At 31.8% G+C, this 18632-nt stretch overlaps 2 protein-coding genes across 5 annotated transcripts; one reads left to right on the top strand and one right to left on the bottom strand.

Annotated features, from left to right (window-relative positions):
- The first annotated feature begins 1834 nt into the window (after positions 1-1834).
- Positions 1835-4393, top strand: LOC126662296 (protein Dr1 homolog). 2 transcript variants are annotated; one of them, XM_050356222.2, is made up of 6 exons: positions 1835-1974; positions 2076-2146; positions 2373-2462; positions 2977-3071; positions 3686-3754; positions 4029-4393. In XM_050356222.2, exons 2-6 carry the CDS (start codon positions 2092-2094, stop codon positions 4185-4187), a joined length of 468 nt encoding a protein of 155 aa, XP_050212179.1. In that variant the 5' UTR covers positions 1835-1974; positions 2076-2091; the 3' UTR covers positions 4188-4393. The 2 variants fall into 2 exon arrangements, with proteins under 2 accessions (XP_050212179.1, XP_050212178.1); XM_050356221.2 differs by having other exon boundaries at positions 4026-4393.
- A 1352-nt stretch (positions 4394-5745) lies between these two features.
- On the bottom strand, positions 5746-11740 carry LOC126660451 (ethylene receptor). 3 transcript variants are annotated; one of them, XM_050353975.2, is made up of 7 exons: positions 11442-11740; positions 9741-10694; positions 8685-9053; positions 8299-8565; positions 8076-8203; positions 7653-7847; positions 5746-6443 (listed from the first exon to the last, which is right to left on the bottom strand). In XM_050353975.2, the coding sequence occupies exons 2-7, from the start codon at positions 10659-10661 to the stop codon at positions 6092-6094; spliced, it is 2232 nt and encodes a 743-aa protein (XP_050209932.1). In that variant the 5' UTR covers positions 10662-10694; positions 11442-11740; the 3' UTR covers positions 5746-6091. The 3 variants fall into 3 exon arrangements, with proteins under 3 accessions (XP_050209932.1, XP_050209934.1, XP_050209933.1); XM_050353977.2 differs by having other exon boundaries at positions 11486-11740; XM_050353976.2 differs by having other exon boundaries at positions 11492-11740.
- Positions 11741-18632: the final 6892 nt, after the last annotated feature.

The raw sequence follows: 18632 nt of genomic DNA, 5'->3' as shown, positions 1-18632 counted from the left end.
TTTTTTTGTTAGCTCATAACATGTAAATTTATGCTACGGTGCAATACCCAGAAAATAAATTATTACAGAAGTATGTAAATTAAATAAAACAATCTAAATTTCTAAAGGCAAAGTAAAAAAACACGTATAACTCATGAACCCAAAAATGAATTCAACTTTCTCATGTTTTTAATAATTTACAATGTGAAAATTTCGACTTTTCATTAACTAATAGAGTGTGACATCACACTTTTAATATACATCTATGAAGACTTAATTGAAGAAGAAAAAACAATTTACATGAATTAGAAGAACAAATGATCAATTTACCTCCTTAACTTGGCACGGAATATCCAAAAAATTTAAAGTAGAAAACATGTATCATTTATACCATGAACTTGTCAAAACGGGCCCAAATCCCCCCACCCACCCACACATTCTCCGGTTTTGATGGTGGTTTTTTTTCCTAAGTTGGGTTTTCATGGAAAAAAGTTTAAAATGGTCATAATTTTTTTAACATTTTAAATTAATATATAAAATATTAAAAGAACAATTTAATCCTTTTAATTTAAAACTTTATATATCAAATTAACCCTCACAATTTAACAAATAATAATACTTTTTTTATTTAATTTGTATTAATTATCAATAATTTTTTTAAAAAAAAACCGTAAAAAATACCCATTACACAAAACAAAGACGATTTATAGAAATAACTTATAACCTTTTACCAGAAATAACTAAAACAATTCGACAAAACCGAAGAATCGACACCATCGTAACAGACCTAGTAGGTATATTCATCATGTTCTTGATGAATAGACCCACTCGGTCTGTTCATTGGGTTTGTGTAGAAGATGAATAGAGATGAGTATGTTTATCTTTGGTGATGAGCAGCTCCTCAGGCGAGAATTAGAGATCTGAGGAGCTGCTACTCCTCCTATGAAAAGAGGCGCAACAACTTTTCTTCTCCGGCTGGAAATGGGAAAAAAGATTGTTTTTTTTTAGAAAAAAATTCAAAAATTCTCTAGATTATTTAGAGTTTAATTATGATTAATCAGAGTAAATTATGATTAATTAGAAATCCACTCTTCAATTAAGGTGTCACGTCAGCAAAAAGGTGTTTTGAGCCGGTTTGGACAAGTTCAGGATATAAGTAATACAGTTTTTCAATTTTGGACTTTTTGAATCTTTGTGCCAAGTTGAGGGGGTAAACTGATCTTTTGTTATGAATTAGAATGCGCAATATAAAATTTATGCAAAATTAGAAAAAAATAGTGTCCAACTGTTGCGCCATGTCATTCATGCAATAAATGGTGTGTTTCATGTGAAAAAATTAAATAATAATTAATTTTTTTATATTAAATACTCTTTTTTTGTCAAATATGGTAATCGACTTTTTTGAATCTCAATTGTTAATTGTTAGGTACAAAGGCGTAGTTTGCACCCACAACCTCTTAATGCACTTAGAGATGACTTAGCTATCCAAGTTAGGCCCACATTAGCTGCAAATGCTCATTAATTTGTTGTAAATATGAGCATAACCAATGTAAAAATAAACACTCCAAAAGTTAGGGTTAGTGTTTTAAAAACCGGACTGGATCGGCCGGTTAAACTGGTTAAGCCAGTAATCGGCCACTGACTCAATCTAAAACAACAAAAACCAGTTTTTTGGTTGAATCGGTAAAAAACCGAATGTTAAACCGGTAAAATTTGGTGAACCATAATTTTATATCTTTCTAAAATTTATTAAGCCACTTGAACCGGTCATTGAACTGGTTCAACCAGTTCAACCAGTAGCCTCATATGTTTGGCTATCGGTTCGGTTTTTAAAACACTAGTTAGGGTATAAACGCACTTAAAATATAATCTGAGGACATAACTGTCATCGCATGCCACCAGAGATTAAAAGCATTAGGTTCTCTATTGTTGCAGTATTTTAAAAAAAAAAATTAAAAAAAAAGTCACTGCTGCTGCTAATAATTCTGTCTTGAGGTATAATTCTTGTTTTATGATGTTAATCGTCGCAGATCTGTTGTATTTTGATAAGATTCAATTGCTGATTTGAATTACGAATTTAATGCTTAATTGCTCAGGTTTTGAATATTAAAGATGGAGCCTATGGATATTGTTGGTAAATCCAAGGAGGATGCTTCGCTACCTAAAGGTCAAATCTAATTTCCTGTGATTTTTTTGATTTTATGCTTAAAACTTGAATTAAAGGCGTTAAATTTAACATAATTTTTGTTATGGATTCTGGTTTGCAGTTGTGTCAATTTGAATGATATCACTTGGATTCAGCAATTTTAAAAAATTAGGGTTTTATATGATATTATCGTTATAATTAATGGACTGGACAAAAGAAATGATGTTGTATTGGTTTTCTTTTGCAGCAACTATGACCAAAATTATTAAAGAAATGTTACCCCCGGATGTTCGTGTTGCAAGAGATGCACAAGATCTTCTGATAGAGTGTTGTGTAGGTGAGTTCTTGTTCGAATAAAATTTATGTTGCGCTGGTTGTTTGCGTATTTATTAACTGCTTTTGATAATGTTTGTCTTTTCGAATTGATTTCTATGTCTTTGAAATGGTTTTTTTTACTGTTTATCTGTTTAATTTAAGTTCCCTTATGCTCTATTATATTCAGTTTATTATATCTTCGTTCTTCTTCTACTTTTGTGGATGATAGTTTGAGAACTTGTTGGAAGTAGCAATATTATTTGTGGATTTAACATGTCTCACTTCATTAGCTTCTCATCTGGAAACTATTGTGTTAATACAATTGTTCGAAATGTCTGAACTGATTTATCTGCTTTTCTGTTTCATTCCACAAGAATTTTCTTTTTCTCAAACTATTTTGTGATCGTTTAATTGTTTTTTAATATTATTACCGGATTTTATTGTATTTATGAAGACTTAGCAGTCTTCATTTTTTTTCATAGATGTGCAGTTTGTGTATTATTCACAAGTAATTAAGGAATTTTTTTCTTTATCAGAGTTTATAAATCTCGTATCATCAGAATCCAATGAAGTATGCAGTAGAGAGGACAAGCGGACGATTGCACCTGAGCATGTACTCAAGGCTTTAGAGGTTTTTGACTACCTCTATAGTTCTATACTCTCACTTCCCTTCTTTGTGTACCACTTCTATATTGAATTTTGGATTTGAATTTCTACTGTATCATGTATGTCTATGTTATGCCCTTGTCGCAGACTGATCTATATTGCTAAATCTTGTTGTTCTAGTTTGTCAGCATATTGTGTATTTTTTGCACATTTTCAATGAATTTATATTTTCCCTGGCATTTCATTGGCATTTAATATAATATTCCTAAAATCTATCTGAAGCCTCCGCATCCTTTAAACCCCTTATTGACCCTTCATATTTGCATGTCTTTGGCGGTGAACCATCTTTAGCTAATGTGAAATTGGTTCTTTTTCTAAATCTTGTGACTTTGTGGTAGTTGCTTAGTTGATTAATTTAGAAAATTATGGGGTGGAGATAGGGGTGAGGGCTCTTTTGATGTAATAAAATGCATTGAACTTTGATATGCTATATCTATAGGAAGGTTTTTCATCTTTTTGACTGGTTTGCACTTTGCGTAGACTCTTATACGTGAATTTCAAGATTTTACAATAGTTTGAATCCTTGAGGTTAATAATTCACAAATTGTTTTTATGCTAATGACTCCCTTGATTAATCAGGTTCTTGGGTTTGGAGAGTACATTGAGGAGGTTTATGCTGCATATGAGCAACACAAGATCGAGACAATGGTAATTCATCATTTTCTCTGTTACTATTTTTTGTTTGACTATTGTATTCAGTATTCCAGTAAGGAAGAATTCTGCAACCAGATCGAACTAACAGAAAAAAAGATTGAAAGTGCGATACACACTGGTCTGGCTGGCCCAACCTTCTTACTTATCTAGAATAAAAGCATAACATAAAGTTTTTTTCTGCCACTTGTTAAAAAAAGGGGAACTATGTGTTTTAAAGTGCAGCCTGGAATATGTTACTGATGACATTCTTGTGTCTGCTTTTCAGCAGGACACTTTGAAAAGTGGTAAATGGAGCAATGGTGCCGAAATGTCGGAGGAAGAAGCGGCAGCCGAGCAGCAAAGGATGTTTGCTGAGGCACGTGCAAGAATGAATGGAGGGACTGCTGCCCCTAAGCAACCAGAAATGGATCCAAGTTTCGAGAGCTAACCTTCTTGTAGGACTTTAATTCTATTAAACCATAGGCAAGCAATCCTTGACCCTTCGTTTTGTGCATCTAATCTCTCCCTCATAATATCTTGTACAAAAATCATTGGCAAGTGCACTGCCTATGTTGATTTGCACTTCGATGTAGTTCAACGTATGGATCCTTATGTCTATAACTTGATGTAATTAAGTAGCGCAAATTCGTCCTAGCTCTTCTCTGCTTCATAAATGTAATAGTGATTCAATTTAGTAGTTTTGCCATGAATCATTGCTACTGAAATCTGAAATATTGATACGACTTTGATGATGGAACGCATTTACGAATAGTTTACGGGTTGGATAACGGTTGTCGTCATTTCTGCAGATATTTTGCTATGCACTGTAAAAGCTGTTCAGCTAACGTAACTAGAGATTGAAGTCAAAAGAATGAGTCTAGCAAGATGGTTTGTGTTTTATTTCCCAGAAGAAAGTGAAATTACAGGCTTATTTGTCCCCTTTGAATCCTTTCTTTAATGTTAAAATATGTCTATTTATCCTTTTCATTCCTAAATCAGCTTTGTTTGTTTCTTTTGCCAGGATTCTCTTGCTCCATGACAAACAAAGATTAACTCTCAATTAAATGTTATTTATTACAAAAAAACAGAGAATGAAGAATCTGCCTTCTCTTCTTTACTTTGATGCTGTGTTTTTAAAACCCGACTGATCGGTCCGGCCGAAGCAACAGTATTCAACTGGCTGCTCAGCCTGGTTAAATTTTACAGTTTTAAAACCAAATCTGTGTTAAAAATATTTTTTTTTTGCCAGATCTATGTTAAAAATATTAATAGTTCAGTTAACCAAACGGTTGAAACTTAAAAAAATCGATCCAACAAATAATCTAGGATGTACTTGTTCGAAAATTGAGACATGTAATAAGGTGTTGAAAATTGAGAAATGCAATAAGTGATAAGATTCTTGTACAATTTAATCGATCGGTTGGGACTTAAAAAAATAGATATGAATAATTCAAGATGTACTTGTTTGAAAATTGAGACATGTAAGGTGATGTTGAATATTGAGATATGTGATACGGTGATGTCGACAACTGTAAAATATAATTTATTTATTATATATATATATAAATAGTTTGGATTAAATCATTAAAAGTACGACTATTATTTAATGAGAAATAGGACTAAATTGAATATTTTGAAAGTTAACAATATAAATTGTAATTAAAAAGATAAAAATTTAAGTAACCAAATGATTGTGAATAGTGTAAACATATCTTAAGGTTTTTACTATTCATCAACACTAAGACAGGTTTGTATTTTAGTTTGAATTTGAGTTATGAATATTGAATAGTATGTGTTATACACTAAAATAGAGTTGGTTTAGAGTTGATCTTAGTAGAGAATATAGAACAAATTAAGTCCCAAAATGCATATAGGTATAGCAATACAGCACATTACTTTGCTTGTTGCCCCTCAAGGAACAATTGAGGATATCAGATTTGTCATGCATCATAATTTCATGCTAAAAAGAATGAAACAAGTTCATCTGTAGAAAAGTAAAATTTCAATTTTGAAGAGACAAGACTAATTATTTGATTATGATATGTGAAACATTCAGTTATACAACTTGCTGAACAATGAATTCTATCGTCGAAAGATCGCTCGTTTGTTTTACAACGTTACTGAACAAAGATTCACTTTCAAATGATACTCAGAACTCACAAACCCGGAACTATCTGTTCCATGTGGTTCATAGTCGGTTTGCCCGAAAAGGATACGTTATCGGCAATCTGAGTATTCTCGCCTGTACTCCATATACATATTGTAATGCTCCCATACTCTGTGGTATGTACACAAAAACTACAAGACCTTTGATCTCCAATTAGTTTCACTTATATCCCTAGCACTAGTGTTCTACATGGACTCGAATAGAACCCGATGTTCCAGAAGATCTGATAACACCGCCCTCATCTTATCAACGGAAACAGGCTTTAGTATTACACCATCCATACCGACTCTCATGCAATTTTCTTTAGTCACCTTGTTTGTGCTTGCTGTAAGCGCCACAATTAATGGTCTCTCGTGACGTTTTGTAAATTTTTCGTGTATGCGGATGGCAACTTCAAAACCATCAGGCATACATACATCCATAAAAACCACCTTATGGTCCTGAGAAACTACTCTTAAACACTCGTCGCTCGAGCCCACAGTTATCACATCACACCCCAAGTGCACAAGAAGTCCCTTGGTTACCATCCTGCTAACCCTGCAAAAAACAGACAAATTTGGCATTCAGAAGCATTAAATATTTGCTTATATTGCTGAATATATCATTCTTAGTTTCATCTTAAGTGTATGTAGGGGTGTGCATCCGATTCAAACGGAACTGAGCCGGATTATTTTTAAACTAAACCAAACCAAATTTACAAGGATGCAAGAACTTCCAAACTGAACCAAGCCAAACCATTCGGTTTGATTGCTTCTTCGGTTCAGCCCGTACTAAAAATGAACTGTAACTTGTTTACATCCGAAACCGAACATAACCAAAAGTACTGATTTTCTTAATATTGTTAAACCAAATTGAACCAAATTTCTCAGTTCGGTTTGGTTTTTGCAAATTCCTTATGTTATATTCAAACTACCCAATAAGAACCCCGTCGAGTTATTGATCAGCACAGTATCTACTATCTCTGCCAGCCTAGGAGGAAGTGTATTCTACTGATAACTACCCTCATGGAAACAACTATATCCATTCTATCCAAACATGAGTAGCGAGAACTGAAGCGTCAGCGAGCGGAAAGGCTACGACCATATCCATTGAATCAAATAAATGCATTTATGGGTTTCATGGAGTGTTCCTGAAGCTGGCTTTAACAACTGTAAAGCTGAGATATTTCTCGCTTCAATCAATAATAATGTGTTGAGCATGATTCTCTTAATGAGGAACGCTGGAACATAAAATAGAAGATGCAATTCTTGAATTAAAAAATTAAAACAAAAACAGTAAGATTAAATTATATGTCTAAAATCTTAAGATCGGACATAGAAACTCACTACTGTTGCGCCCATTGTTATCCCAGTTATCTGATGTATTTTCACCCATGTAAATAAGGTATAAATATATCTTAAATATGATATATGTTTACTCTAAAATCACTTGACAACAAAAAAACTTTAAAATCACCAGGATACTCATAATAAGTGGCCAAAAAAATTATGGAAACCTTAAAAGCATGATATTTTACATCCAGACACCATTATGGTGAATTGTTTCATATTTCAAGAAGTTTCAACTAAAAGTATGCAGTGTAGACAATGCACTGGCCTCGTACTCTTAATGTTAAGTTCAGAGATAAAAAAAAAGTCTAATAAAGTTCCCACTCCATAGAAAACAAAAATGTGTAAGCCAGCCTAAAATTTGCCAAACCATGTTTTAAACTTTTCATGAGCTAAAGACAAGATTGAAATAACTGACCCGTTATCATCCATCAGCAGAACTTTAAGCCCAGAAAACGTTGTCGGCCCATGATTTGCTGCCATTTTTGACATGAAAGGGAGCTTTGATTCATTCGAACGCTCGATCCCAAGTTTTACGATAAAGATAGCAGTGGATCCCTTGCCGAGACCTTCACTTTCAATCCAAATGTGTCCTTCCATAAGATTTACAAACCTGGAAATGCATGCAAAAAGTATAATAAAGGCCTCATTGCATTTCTGTAAGATCTATAAACATGCAAGTCTGCAAAAGAAATGATAAATTCCACATCGCATCTTCATCAACTTTAAAATACACAGAAAAAAACAAAACAAAACACATGCAAATAGGTATCTAGTTTATGGAGTTGCCCATAAGCTATTTTTTACCAAAGAAAAGAGACAAAGGACCCATGATAATTACCTCTTACAAATTGCAAGGCCGAGTCCACTGCCGCCGGTATTTCTGGTTCCCATTGATTGACTTTGTGCAAATTTAGTAAATACTTTAGGGATATCTTGGGGATTAATTCCTAGTCCTTCATCTTTTACCTATGCCAGAATTCAATAGCCACATGTATCAACTTGTAGACTTAAGAGCCAAGAATATCAAGACAGAGTAACTACTTGAGATCAAAATTACCAACCTGTACACGCAAATAGAAGTTATTCTCGCTTGGCACCGGGAAAAAATCAGGTAATCGAAGATCTCTTAAGGATTCTGATTTAGCAACAAAAACTGTGATTGAAATATTGCCTTCTTTTGAAAACTTCACAGCATTACCGACAACATTTAAGATAATTTGCATAAGGCGTTTATCGTCACCAATAGCATATTCTGGCAAATCTTGAGCCAAATTTAATGTAAGAGGCAATTTTTTAACAGATGCAATAGGCTTGATCAAGTTAAGGACCTGCAATAGGAAAACAAACACACATTTCAGCAATTGAGCAAAACTACTGCACCCATATTTCTAAAATTGTCTAAACCCACAATGAACTTGAGAAACTTGACAAGATCATATAAATCTACCTCCTTAAATACAGCATGAAGATTAAAAGTTCCCACATCAAGCTGAAGGCTGCCATCTTCAAGCCTGGAAAGGTCTAACACATCATTTATTAGAGTAGCCAAAAGATTACTACTTTTGAGAATTGTCTCAACCATTAGACGCTGCTCAGGTGTCAGCTCAGTTTCCTGCAACAATGAAGAAAGTGCAATAATTGCATGCATGGGAGTTCTCATCTCGTGGTTCATAACAGCCAAGAAATCATTACGAGCACGGATAGCTGTTTCTGCTTCTCTTCTTGCAAGATCAAGCGCAACATTCTGCTCCATAAGTAGATCCCTTGCCCTCATTGACTCTTCTAAGATAGCAGCATGAGATAGAGCAACAGCCACCTGGTATGAAACATATTAGCCAAGAATACGGAATCATTCATCACTTCTTTAAAGAGTATAGTGTTTTCTACTCCAATTTTGGACGAGGACCATGCAAGATGAAACTGACTTTACACTGCCCAACGAGCTATAGTCTATTACACATAGTTTTCTAAGTGCATCTTCATTAAGGGAAATGATGGAGCAAACGCTCATTTTCTCGTTTCTTCCCATCATCTCCCCTAATATTTTCCTTCTTGAATCTAAGTTTCTATTTTTCCCTTTATCGTGTCTTCCCCTCACCCACCACCACTACCCCATTTGCTCTGTTATCTATCTATTATATTCTCTTTTTTACTTATTTTTACCTGCTCAGCTATCCTTCTATTCTTACAAACAAGTCTCATCCCACTTACTAATTCCCTTTTTTTTTCTCATATATGCTACTTGTTCTACATTATAAGTGTAATGTCTCCTATATTTATTTTTACAAGCCTCCAATAATTTTGGTGTACCTAAAAAAATTGCTTTGAATTCATTAATATCAGAAATACTCTTTTTCCCTTTTCTACTAATTAAATATTACAAAATCAATCAAATAGCCAAGAAACAAACGGTAACATACACATAGCCAACAATTTTAATAAAGCAGATAAATGAATATGATAAACAAGTTACTGCAAGATAATAAGAAAGGCCACTACAAACCTGGTCAGCAACTACTTCAACAAGCTCCAACTCATAAGCATGCCACTGCCTTGCACTGTCCGAGGGAAGCATTAAGACCATCAAAGCATATCGTTTCGTAGAAAGCTCAGGCCAGTCATTAATTTGGAAGTTAGAGAGATGAAGAAGTGGGACGCGAACAGCAACCACCTCTCCAGGAATATATTTTCCAGCAAAAGGCCGTATTCTTGCAACTGGACAATTAGGTGATATTTTAACAGCACGATTACTACTAAACACTTGATTAATGACAGGAAGTTGGATAGGTACGGTGTATCCCACAGGATTCTGCTGACGAAGAGTGTAGGAAAGTTGAAGTTCCAACCCAGTCCGCGTAGGCATCCACAGGGCACACTCTTCTAATGCCAATGTCCTACCCAGTTCAACAAGAGTGGTCTTTAGAATAGTATGTCTATCAAGCGTGCTTCTGATTTCATGAGTAAGCATCCTAACATGCCGGCCTGTTTCTTCCTGTGTACGTATCAAACCCATCTCTCTATCCAGTTCCGCAGCTTTGTTTTTCAAAAATAGCTCTCTAGTTTTAACACTCAATAGATCAGGAATGATGTGTACTAGCATAAGTGCAGTTGCACATGACACCGCAGCAGTTAAAACTTTTGCAGTGGTCATTACAACAGCTACAGTTCGAGAGTGCATTGTAAAAGTCCATAAGTTAATAAGATGCGTCGCCCCACACAAAACTATAAAAGCACCAAACTGCACAAGCACCCATCTATATGGAAACACTGCAGATTTCTTAACAAAGTAAATGAGCTCTAGAGGGATAGAAAAATAAGCAAGAGCAATGAAGAAATCTGAAATATATTGATACTTCATCAACAAGTCCTCCGCCGGCCACGGCGGGTCAACGCAGTTGCAAGTCTCCATTTCCATTGAAAGCATATCACCTCAACTGACAATTCCCTGATCACACACCTAAAAACAGAGAATGCACAATCATATATCGATTGCCAAGCAACTCCAGCTATTTTTAATGCTAACATCACACATTATTAACCAAAACATACGCTTTCAATTAACTACCTAGCCAGTATAACACAGCAACAATTGATCAGAAAAGTACAATTAATAAAAACTAAACAAAATAGAAATCAATTTACAAAAAGGGAGAATAAATTTTACAGGATAACTCTCAAGATTCATAACTTCGTAAAATAAAACCATTTTACAAATTCCAGCACTTGTTAGATTAATATGTCACCATACAGCACAGACACGGACACGTGGAAACGGGACACTTGGACATGGACACGATGAAACATGGTTATTTTAAGGTGTCCTATGTTAAAAAAAAGTTTTGTGTCTGAAATGTCCAAGTGTCCGAAATGTTCCGAAACGGGACACGTTAGTCGAATGAAGTGTCTGTGCTACCCAATTGCCAACTTATCTGAAATGATCAATAACTAGAACTAGGGTAAATCTTCTGATCCATACCTTAGATCTAACAACAACTACACTCTCCTTATGGACAATTTTCGACAAAAATCAAATGCCAAATCAATCACTCTTATCACTAATATCCCTACAACATAATATTCTTTCACTTAAACTTACAATTCATATCAAAACCTCAATCATTTAACACTCTTAAACAAAATCAACTAAAAAGTAGAAATACATCAACGCAACAAGAACAGCTCCAAAGTCAAAAATAAAAACCACCCATTTGCAAACACATTAAAGCATACAAATCAAGAGAATCAAACCCATACTCAGCTCACTCCAATCAACATGAGCTCCATTTTCCACCCACAGCTGAATTACAAGCTTTTCTCTGTAAAATCAAAGCATTTATTGATTTATTCAAGAAATCAGCAACTGGGTATTGTGTAAAGAGATGAGATTTTTAAAAGGGTATCATGTGACTAAAACAGCTGAAGAAAAAAATTTGGACTTTTGTTTCAGACTTTGATAGTTGTAAGAAATTGGATTTTTTTTTCTCTAGTAATTTAGGAAAGTTTCGAACCGGGCGGCTAGGTTTGCGGTAGGAAATTTATACGGTTTTTTTAAAACTGTGCCGTCTAATTACTGTCCGGTTTGGATAGTTTGTTTGATTAGTTTGTCAACGTTATGGGTCCACAATGACTTTTTAGTTTGAGGAAATTACACCCTATGACTCATTTTCTATAAAGTTATACATTAATGACTCATAATTATTTTTTATGCAAAAATCTCTCATAATTTTTTAAGTGTTTTCACTTATACCTCAAAACACTTTTAATCCTATTTTACCCTCACGCTGTCACAATATACACTTTCCTAATACTACTTCTCTTCTCTTATACATTACATTTGACTCACCAATAATAATCCCTGATTTTACAGACAACGTTATAATTTTTTGTTAGCCGGCGGAGGAAGAGCTAAACTATCTCCGGTCTTGCAGTAGAAGGTGGTGGAATAGACGGCAGAGTAAGTTAACTCATATCAGTTTCTAATGGTGAATCACGGTGCCTCTTAAAGTTCATATCATCTTCCGATGGTGAATTAGCGATTTCTTTTGAAGCTCAAATCAATATCAGCTTCTAATGGTGAATCGCTGTGGAAATCCAACATCTGGTGGTAAAGAATGTCTCAATCCATGTCTTTGAATAATTGTGTATAACAAGAACATGAATATGACGCCGGTGGAGGAGCGGCGGCGGTTGCCATCCATGGCTTCTGCTCCGACGGTCGCCATTTATGCTCCAAATCCGATCAATACTGCAGGTGATACTGAACTATGGTAGTTGCTACTACAATTAGAAATTTTTAGAAGGATTGGTGCTTTATTCTTGTCTATGTTCTTTTGATAATGATGAATTCTTTATTGACAGTGAAAAAATGAGTTTAATTTGTTGAATTTTCATTCAAAATTGGTTGAATGATTCACGGTCACAATTATGATTAGGGTGCTTTACCGTTTTTACATTGACTCAAAAAAGAGATCCAAGATTATTACAACTCATTGATTTAATATCTAAAATTAAAAACAAAGAAAACAAAGAAAAGAGAAGAAATTGACTGGTTTGCTTGAAAATATATACTTTTGCATTTTTAATAGTATGTCTTTGTTTATTTTTTATTTTTATGTATATATTTAATATGAATTTAATGTAGGATGACAGAAACTATAGCAGCTGCTATAGTAATCAGAACAATGTTTCAAATATGAAATTCACTTCCTCTTTTGTGGTGGATTTATAGTTGCGGGAGTCAAATAGATAGTTGACACATATCTATCTGATAGTTTTATAATTATATTGTCTTTTGGCTCTATGAGTTGTAACTTGAGATAGATGAGTTGTTGATGGCCATTTTATGACATTTTGAATCAGTTTTTATATTTAGATTTATTTATCTATTCATATTGATTTTACTGTTAGTCGGTCTTTGTTTTCTGGAATACTATAAATGTATTATATAGACATTTTTCATTTATATTATATTGCATTAGGAAATTTAGAAAAGGGTTGGTTTAGTTTGGTTGCAATATTCGAATAAGATTGTAAAGTATTTGGTTGTTATAATTTATAATCAACCTTATGTAAACTTTAAATCAACTTTCATGTATTCGACATTTATAACTAATCAATATTTATTTTATTTCGTTATACTTTAAATGAAAATGTAATAAACTAATTAAAACTGAGTTTAAATGATATTAAATTCTTTTTGTTAGTTTATCATATACTTAAATAACTATAAATCAACTTATTGTCAATTTTAAATTTAAATATACATTTGATAGTTTATTATGTGTTCTAACCATGAATAAATTCAAGTAATAGATTCAGTAACTTAAGTAAATTAGGATAAATTAAATGTCAACCGAAAATCAACTACAAATCAACTACAAATCAACTAAAAATCAATCAAATGTCAACTAAATATCAAAAATAATTTTTGTTATTTTTTTCCACGATAAATTTCAAAACAATTATTATCATTTTTTTCTTTTTTAAGTTGACATATGTCGATTTCTACTATTTTGACGGGTTTTCTTGAGTCTGTTGACATTTTTATCTTTACATTTTTTAAAATATTAAAGTTCAAACAAATGTCAACAAAAGATCAACTAAATGTCAACCGTAAATCAACCGAATGTCAACTGAAAATCAACTAAATGTCAACCTTAAATCAACCGAATGTCAACCAAATATTTCATTAGTTTTGACAACATTTATTTATTTAAATATTAGTTATTGTAATTTGTTATCAATTACATATAAATTTGAAATCGAATTAAATTTATCTATACATGTAAACTGTCAAACGCGGTGGTCGCTCAACAATGTGGTAAAATATTAAACAATAAATTAATTAAATATTATTTTTCTCTCAGTGGGATTCAAATTCTAAACTTCTTCCGCGACACATTCTAAAACTATTATTATCATTTTTTTATTTATTAATGTTGATAAGTGATGATTTCTACTGTTTTGACAAATTCGCTTAAATTTGTTAAAACTATTATTTTATAATTTTATCAAATTTTAAAGATCAACTAAATGTCAACTGAAAATCAACTAAATGTCAACCGTAAATCAATCGAATGTCAACCGAATGTCAACTGTAGATTAGCCAAATATTTTTATTATCTTCTACAAAATTTATTTATTTAAATGTTAGTTATTGAAATTTGTTATCAATTTTATATAAATTTGTATTCAAATTAAATTTAATCTCTACATGTAAAATATCAACCGCGATGATCGGTCAAAAGTAGTGGTAAAATTTAATCTCTCATGAATGCAGGTTCCTGTATTTTTCTGGTATCTATTAATGATTTGCTCCAACCTGCACCATATTTGGTATCAAAACATATAGATTATTTATACAAAATGTTGTACAAATTTTTAAAAAATAAATAAATTATTTTATGTATATGTATGCAATAGCTAGAAATAATCAAGCTCTTAGGAAATTCATTAAATTCACGAAGATACATGAACACAGTTTAGCTAAAATTTACAATAAATTATGAAAATTAATTATTCAACCAAGAACTCATTTTCACAAATTATTTTAATTAGCATCTTAAGAAAAATATTATAGAGACAAAAACCTTATTAGAAAGCAAGTTCATCTGTCAAAATAAATAACAAATTGGATCGGCAACTGGAAAGACGCCTATTTTTCCTCCGGCGGCGACACTTGGGCCGGCGTGAAATTCTCCGCTTAAGCCAGGTCATTTCACTCTCTCTTCCTTCCGATTTCCTTCGCGAGTCCATCGCTTCAGTTTCCTTCACGAACCCATTGCTTCATTTTTCCTTCTTGGTCAACTTCGTGTTCTTGATCTTCATGCTAACCGTTTAAACGGCTCCGTTTTGCCAAAAGTAAGGCAAAAAGAGAACGCCGTGTAGAGATACAAGAAGTAGCAGAGAGAAGGGTAAAGTTGTCCTATTTTGACATTCAATCATCTTATTTTGGATTTTGAGGTATAAGTGAAAATTTTTATTTTATTTTGAGAGATTTCTGCATTTTATTATTATGTGAGGTATAAATGTTAATCAATTAACTTTTTAGGGGATTTGTGTACTTATCCCTTTTAGTTTTACTTTCATTTTTTTTCTTCCTTTTTCTTGTACATTTTTCTTTTCTTTTTCTCGGAAAAATAGAAATTGAAAACAGACATAATTAAAGTTATTATAAAAATTCACCAACTTTACACGTTTTTTCAATTTAATCACGTTATGTAAAACTTCTCATAAACATACACCAACTTTCATTTTTTTCCCACATTCATATACAGTGTTGACGTGTCACTCATTCATTGATTAAAAATGAATTACACCTCAACAAATTGCACCAGCGAATGAATGTCAGGTCAGCACCGTGTATGAATTTGGAAAAATGAAAGTTGGTGTATTTTTAAAAAAATTTAAAAAAATTTGATTAAATTAAGAAAGTGTGTAAAGTTGGTGAATTTTTATGACATTACCCCGACATAATACTATGTTCTATTTTATTTGTCCCTTGAAATTCTTTTTAGTATCCTAAAACATATTAGTATTTTATCTATATTTCATACATATTTTTTATCTTTAATATTAATAATTTTCTTACATAAATTAATGTGTAAAATTAATAGTATATTTGACTATATCATATTTCAAAATAGTTCTTAGAATTCGAAGAATTTCAATATAAAAAACGAGTGTTGCGGACATGCCAGAGAATTGATCTCGATAAATTTGTAATTGACTTCTAATCTTAAGCGATCTAAGAATTTTTGATTGCCTCGAAAGTACTCAAACACTATGCTAAAAAAAGCTAAAAGTATGAAAAACAATTGGTTGTATTGATTGAAATTGAATATAGGAAGTTAAAAGACATTTTTTGTTGTTGAAAATTGAAATACAAAAGTTATGGAATTTGCAAAACTTGAAATTACATATATAAGTTCTAAAGGAGATTGAAGTGTTTAAACTAAGAAAATACATATGATTTGCTAGAGAATTAAAGAAAAATAAGTGTTTAAACTAAAAATATTAAAAATTGCTTTGTCTGGTTGATTGTTGGTGTAGTTCTTCATTTTTTTTCTTGTTCTTTTATACTTGTTCTTCCTAAACTACTTGGAATTCTATTTTTAATTATGAGTATGATATCTAGATCATTTTAAAGCGGCTTAATGGGCTTGGGTTTGATATTGCCTTCTTAATCTTTAAATTATACCACATATGTTCAGTTTGGACTAACTGAATCTATGTGTTTGGCCATTTAGAACTTAAAAAGCTCCATTAATAGACATCTAAACACTTGTAAGCCCATATATTTTGGAATTGCATTTCAAAGAAAGTTAAAGTTTAAGCCTAAAGCAAAATTTTCATTTAAATAAGAGAAATTGAAAATTTAAATAAGAGAAATTTAGCCTAGTTACGGGTTTAGGCCTTTTTATTGTGAATACTACGGTGAGAAAAGTCAATTTGACAAATTACGGTTACTGAATTTGCATTTTGAATTTTCAGATTTTACTTTGCACAAATATACTTTTCAAATTGTCAAAATACAAATACCCTATTTGGTAAGTGATAACGTAGCTAGTAGCGTAAAGGCAATTTGGCAAATTATGGTTACTGATTTATCAGTAACTTACACGATCCTCTTGCATGTTTCCATTTCTTCCTATATTTTACATAGATTCTTGCCGGATTTTACTCCATGATCTCATTAACCAAATCTTTTTCATTTTCATTTGATTTTAAGTTGAAACAAATTTGAAATAGCGAAAACTAGGTCTTCCATAAATCAATCTCCTATGAAAAAATCCCTAACAGAGACAAGGCCAATGGCAAAATCGAAGAAGGTTGCTAGCGAACAGAAGGTTGATTTCACAGATGTTCCCTCTTCGACTCTTCGAATAAGAACCGTAGAGTTCTTATTAATCAAGAAGAAAGTGATAGTGAATTCGAGACATTCACAGTCACTAGTAAGTAGAAGAACAAACAAATCGTTCCTCCTCCTCTTCTGGCTGTTAAGGTAGTTGTTTAAATTAATTTTTTTTACCTTTAATTGATTTTGTTACTGATTTTGTATCAATTAGGCTATTGTGGGTGTTTATGTTGTGTTATTTGTTTGCTGTGATTATTGTGGGTGTTTATGTGTGTGTTATTTGTTTGCTGTGATTGAATTTTTATGTTAGGGATGTATAACTATATATAGTCTACTGGTTAACTGATAGTTGTTGTCCTAAATTTTTTAATTATTTTTTATAGGGATACATTATGTATCAATTAGGTTATTTTGGTTGTTTTTATATATGCTATTTGTTTGTTTGTGATTGATTTTTTATGTCAGGGATGTGATTTATTTTTTTTTAAACTAAAAAAGGAATAATATATATAACTATATGTAGTCTACTGGTTAACTGATAGTTGTTGTGGTAATTTGTTTTGTGTGGATCAATTATGTATTAATTAGGGATACTATATTCTGTCTGATGGTTAACTAATAGTTAACTTGGAATAATTAAAGATTATATGTTGTCTGATGGTTAACTAATAGTTAACTTGAAATAATTAAGGGATATTGTATATTGTCTAATGGTTAACTAATAATTAACTTGTTTTATTTCAATATTAATCTTTTTTTAAATTACTGGTGTATTATTAAATATTAGTATACATTGTTGTTAGGTTTATCTTAAATGATTTTATGATGTTAACAACATTTTTTATTAGATGTAGTTTACCAATGGTTAACTATGTGTAAACTGACAGTATATCAATGTTTTTTTTACAGCGATGAGAAGGTGGAACCGAAACCAAAGCTGAAGGGGATGCAGCAAGATTAAATATGTTGACATATTGGAAGATTTATGTTTTGATTTTATTTTTTTTAAATGAAAACAGTTGTAATAGTTTAACTGATTTCAATCTAGTTTTTTTTTTTTGCCTTATTATGAAAATATTTGTTATTGTCGAACTTATTATACATTTTGGTTACTTGTTAGTCAACTTTTTCATGTTATATATTCATTTGATTTAAATAAATGTGTTTGTGTATAAATTGTATTTACTATAGGTGTGCTAACACTAAACTATTAGTTAATGAAAAATATCATACTAGTTAACTACATGTTATGTTAACTGCATAATATTATTCCACATGATTGGTTGTTTTCATTTTTCCAACCAAATGTTAAGTTATAAAAAAAACAAATCGATGTTTTTAAGTAGTAGTATTAAACTATTAGTTAACTGAAAGTGAACTGTTAATTCACATAAAAAAAACTATTAAATTAGTAAATTTATTATAACATGGGAAGGTATTACGTACTTAAATAAAAAATAATAATAAAATTTAACAGTAAAAAATTAATTAAAACCACTTAGAAAAATTTTACTGTTCATAAATTAATAAGATAATAAA

The sequence above is a fragment of the Mercurialis annua genome, linkage group LG8 (genome assembly GCF_937616625.2).
Source record: "Mercurialis annua linkage group LG8, ddMerAnnu1.2, whole genome shotgun sequence".
Lineage (NCBI taxonomy): Eukaryota > Viridiplantae > Streptophyta > Magnoliopsida > Malpighiales > Euphorbiaceae > Mercurialis > Mercurialis annua.
Note: the sequence above shows the minus strand (reverse complement) of the source record. Positions and strands in the feature narration are given on the sequence as shown.

Bases quoted from the DNA above. Each gene is read 5' to 3' on its own strand.
- LOC126662296 (XM_050356221.2), top strand. From the start codon at position 2,092: ATGGAGCCTATGGATATTGTTGGTAAATCCAAGGAGGATGCTTCGCTA. The intron at 2,463-2,976 runs GTGAGTTCTTGT...TTTCTTTATCAG, and splicing joins TCTGATAGAGTGTTGTGTAG to AGTTTATAAATCTCGTATCA. The intron at 3,072-3,685 runs GTTTTTGACTAC...TTGATTAATCAG, and splicing joins ATGTACTCAAGGCTTTAGAG to GTTCTTGGGTTTGGAGAGTA.
- LOC126660451 (XM_050353975.2), bottom strand. From the start codon at position 10,661: ATGCTTTCAATGGAAATGGAGACTTGCAACTGCGTTGACCCGCCGTGG. The intron at 8,566-8,684 runs GTAGATTTATAT...TTCCTATTGCAG, and splicing joins TTCATGCTGTATTTAAGGAG to GTCCTTAACTTGATCAAGCC. The intron at 7,848-8,075 runs GTAATTATCATG...ATGCATTTCCAG, and splicing joins GGCCTTGCAATTTGTAAGAG to GTTTGTAAATCTTATGGAAG.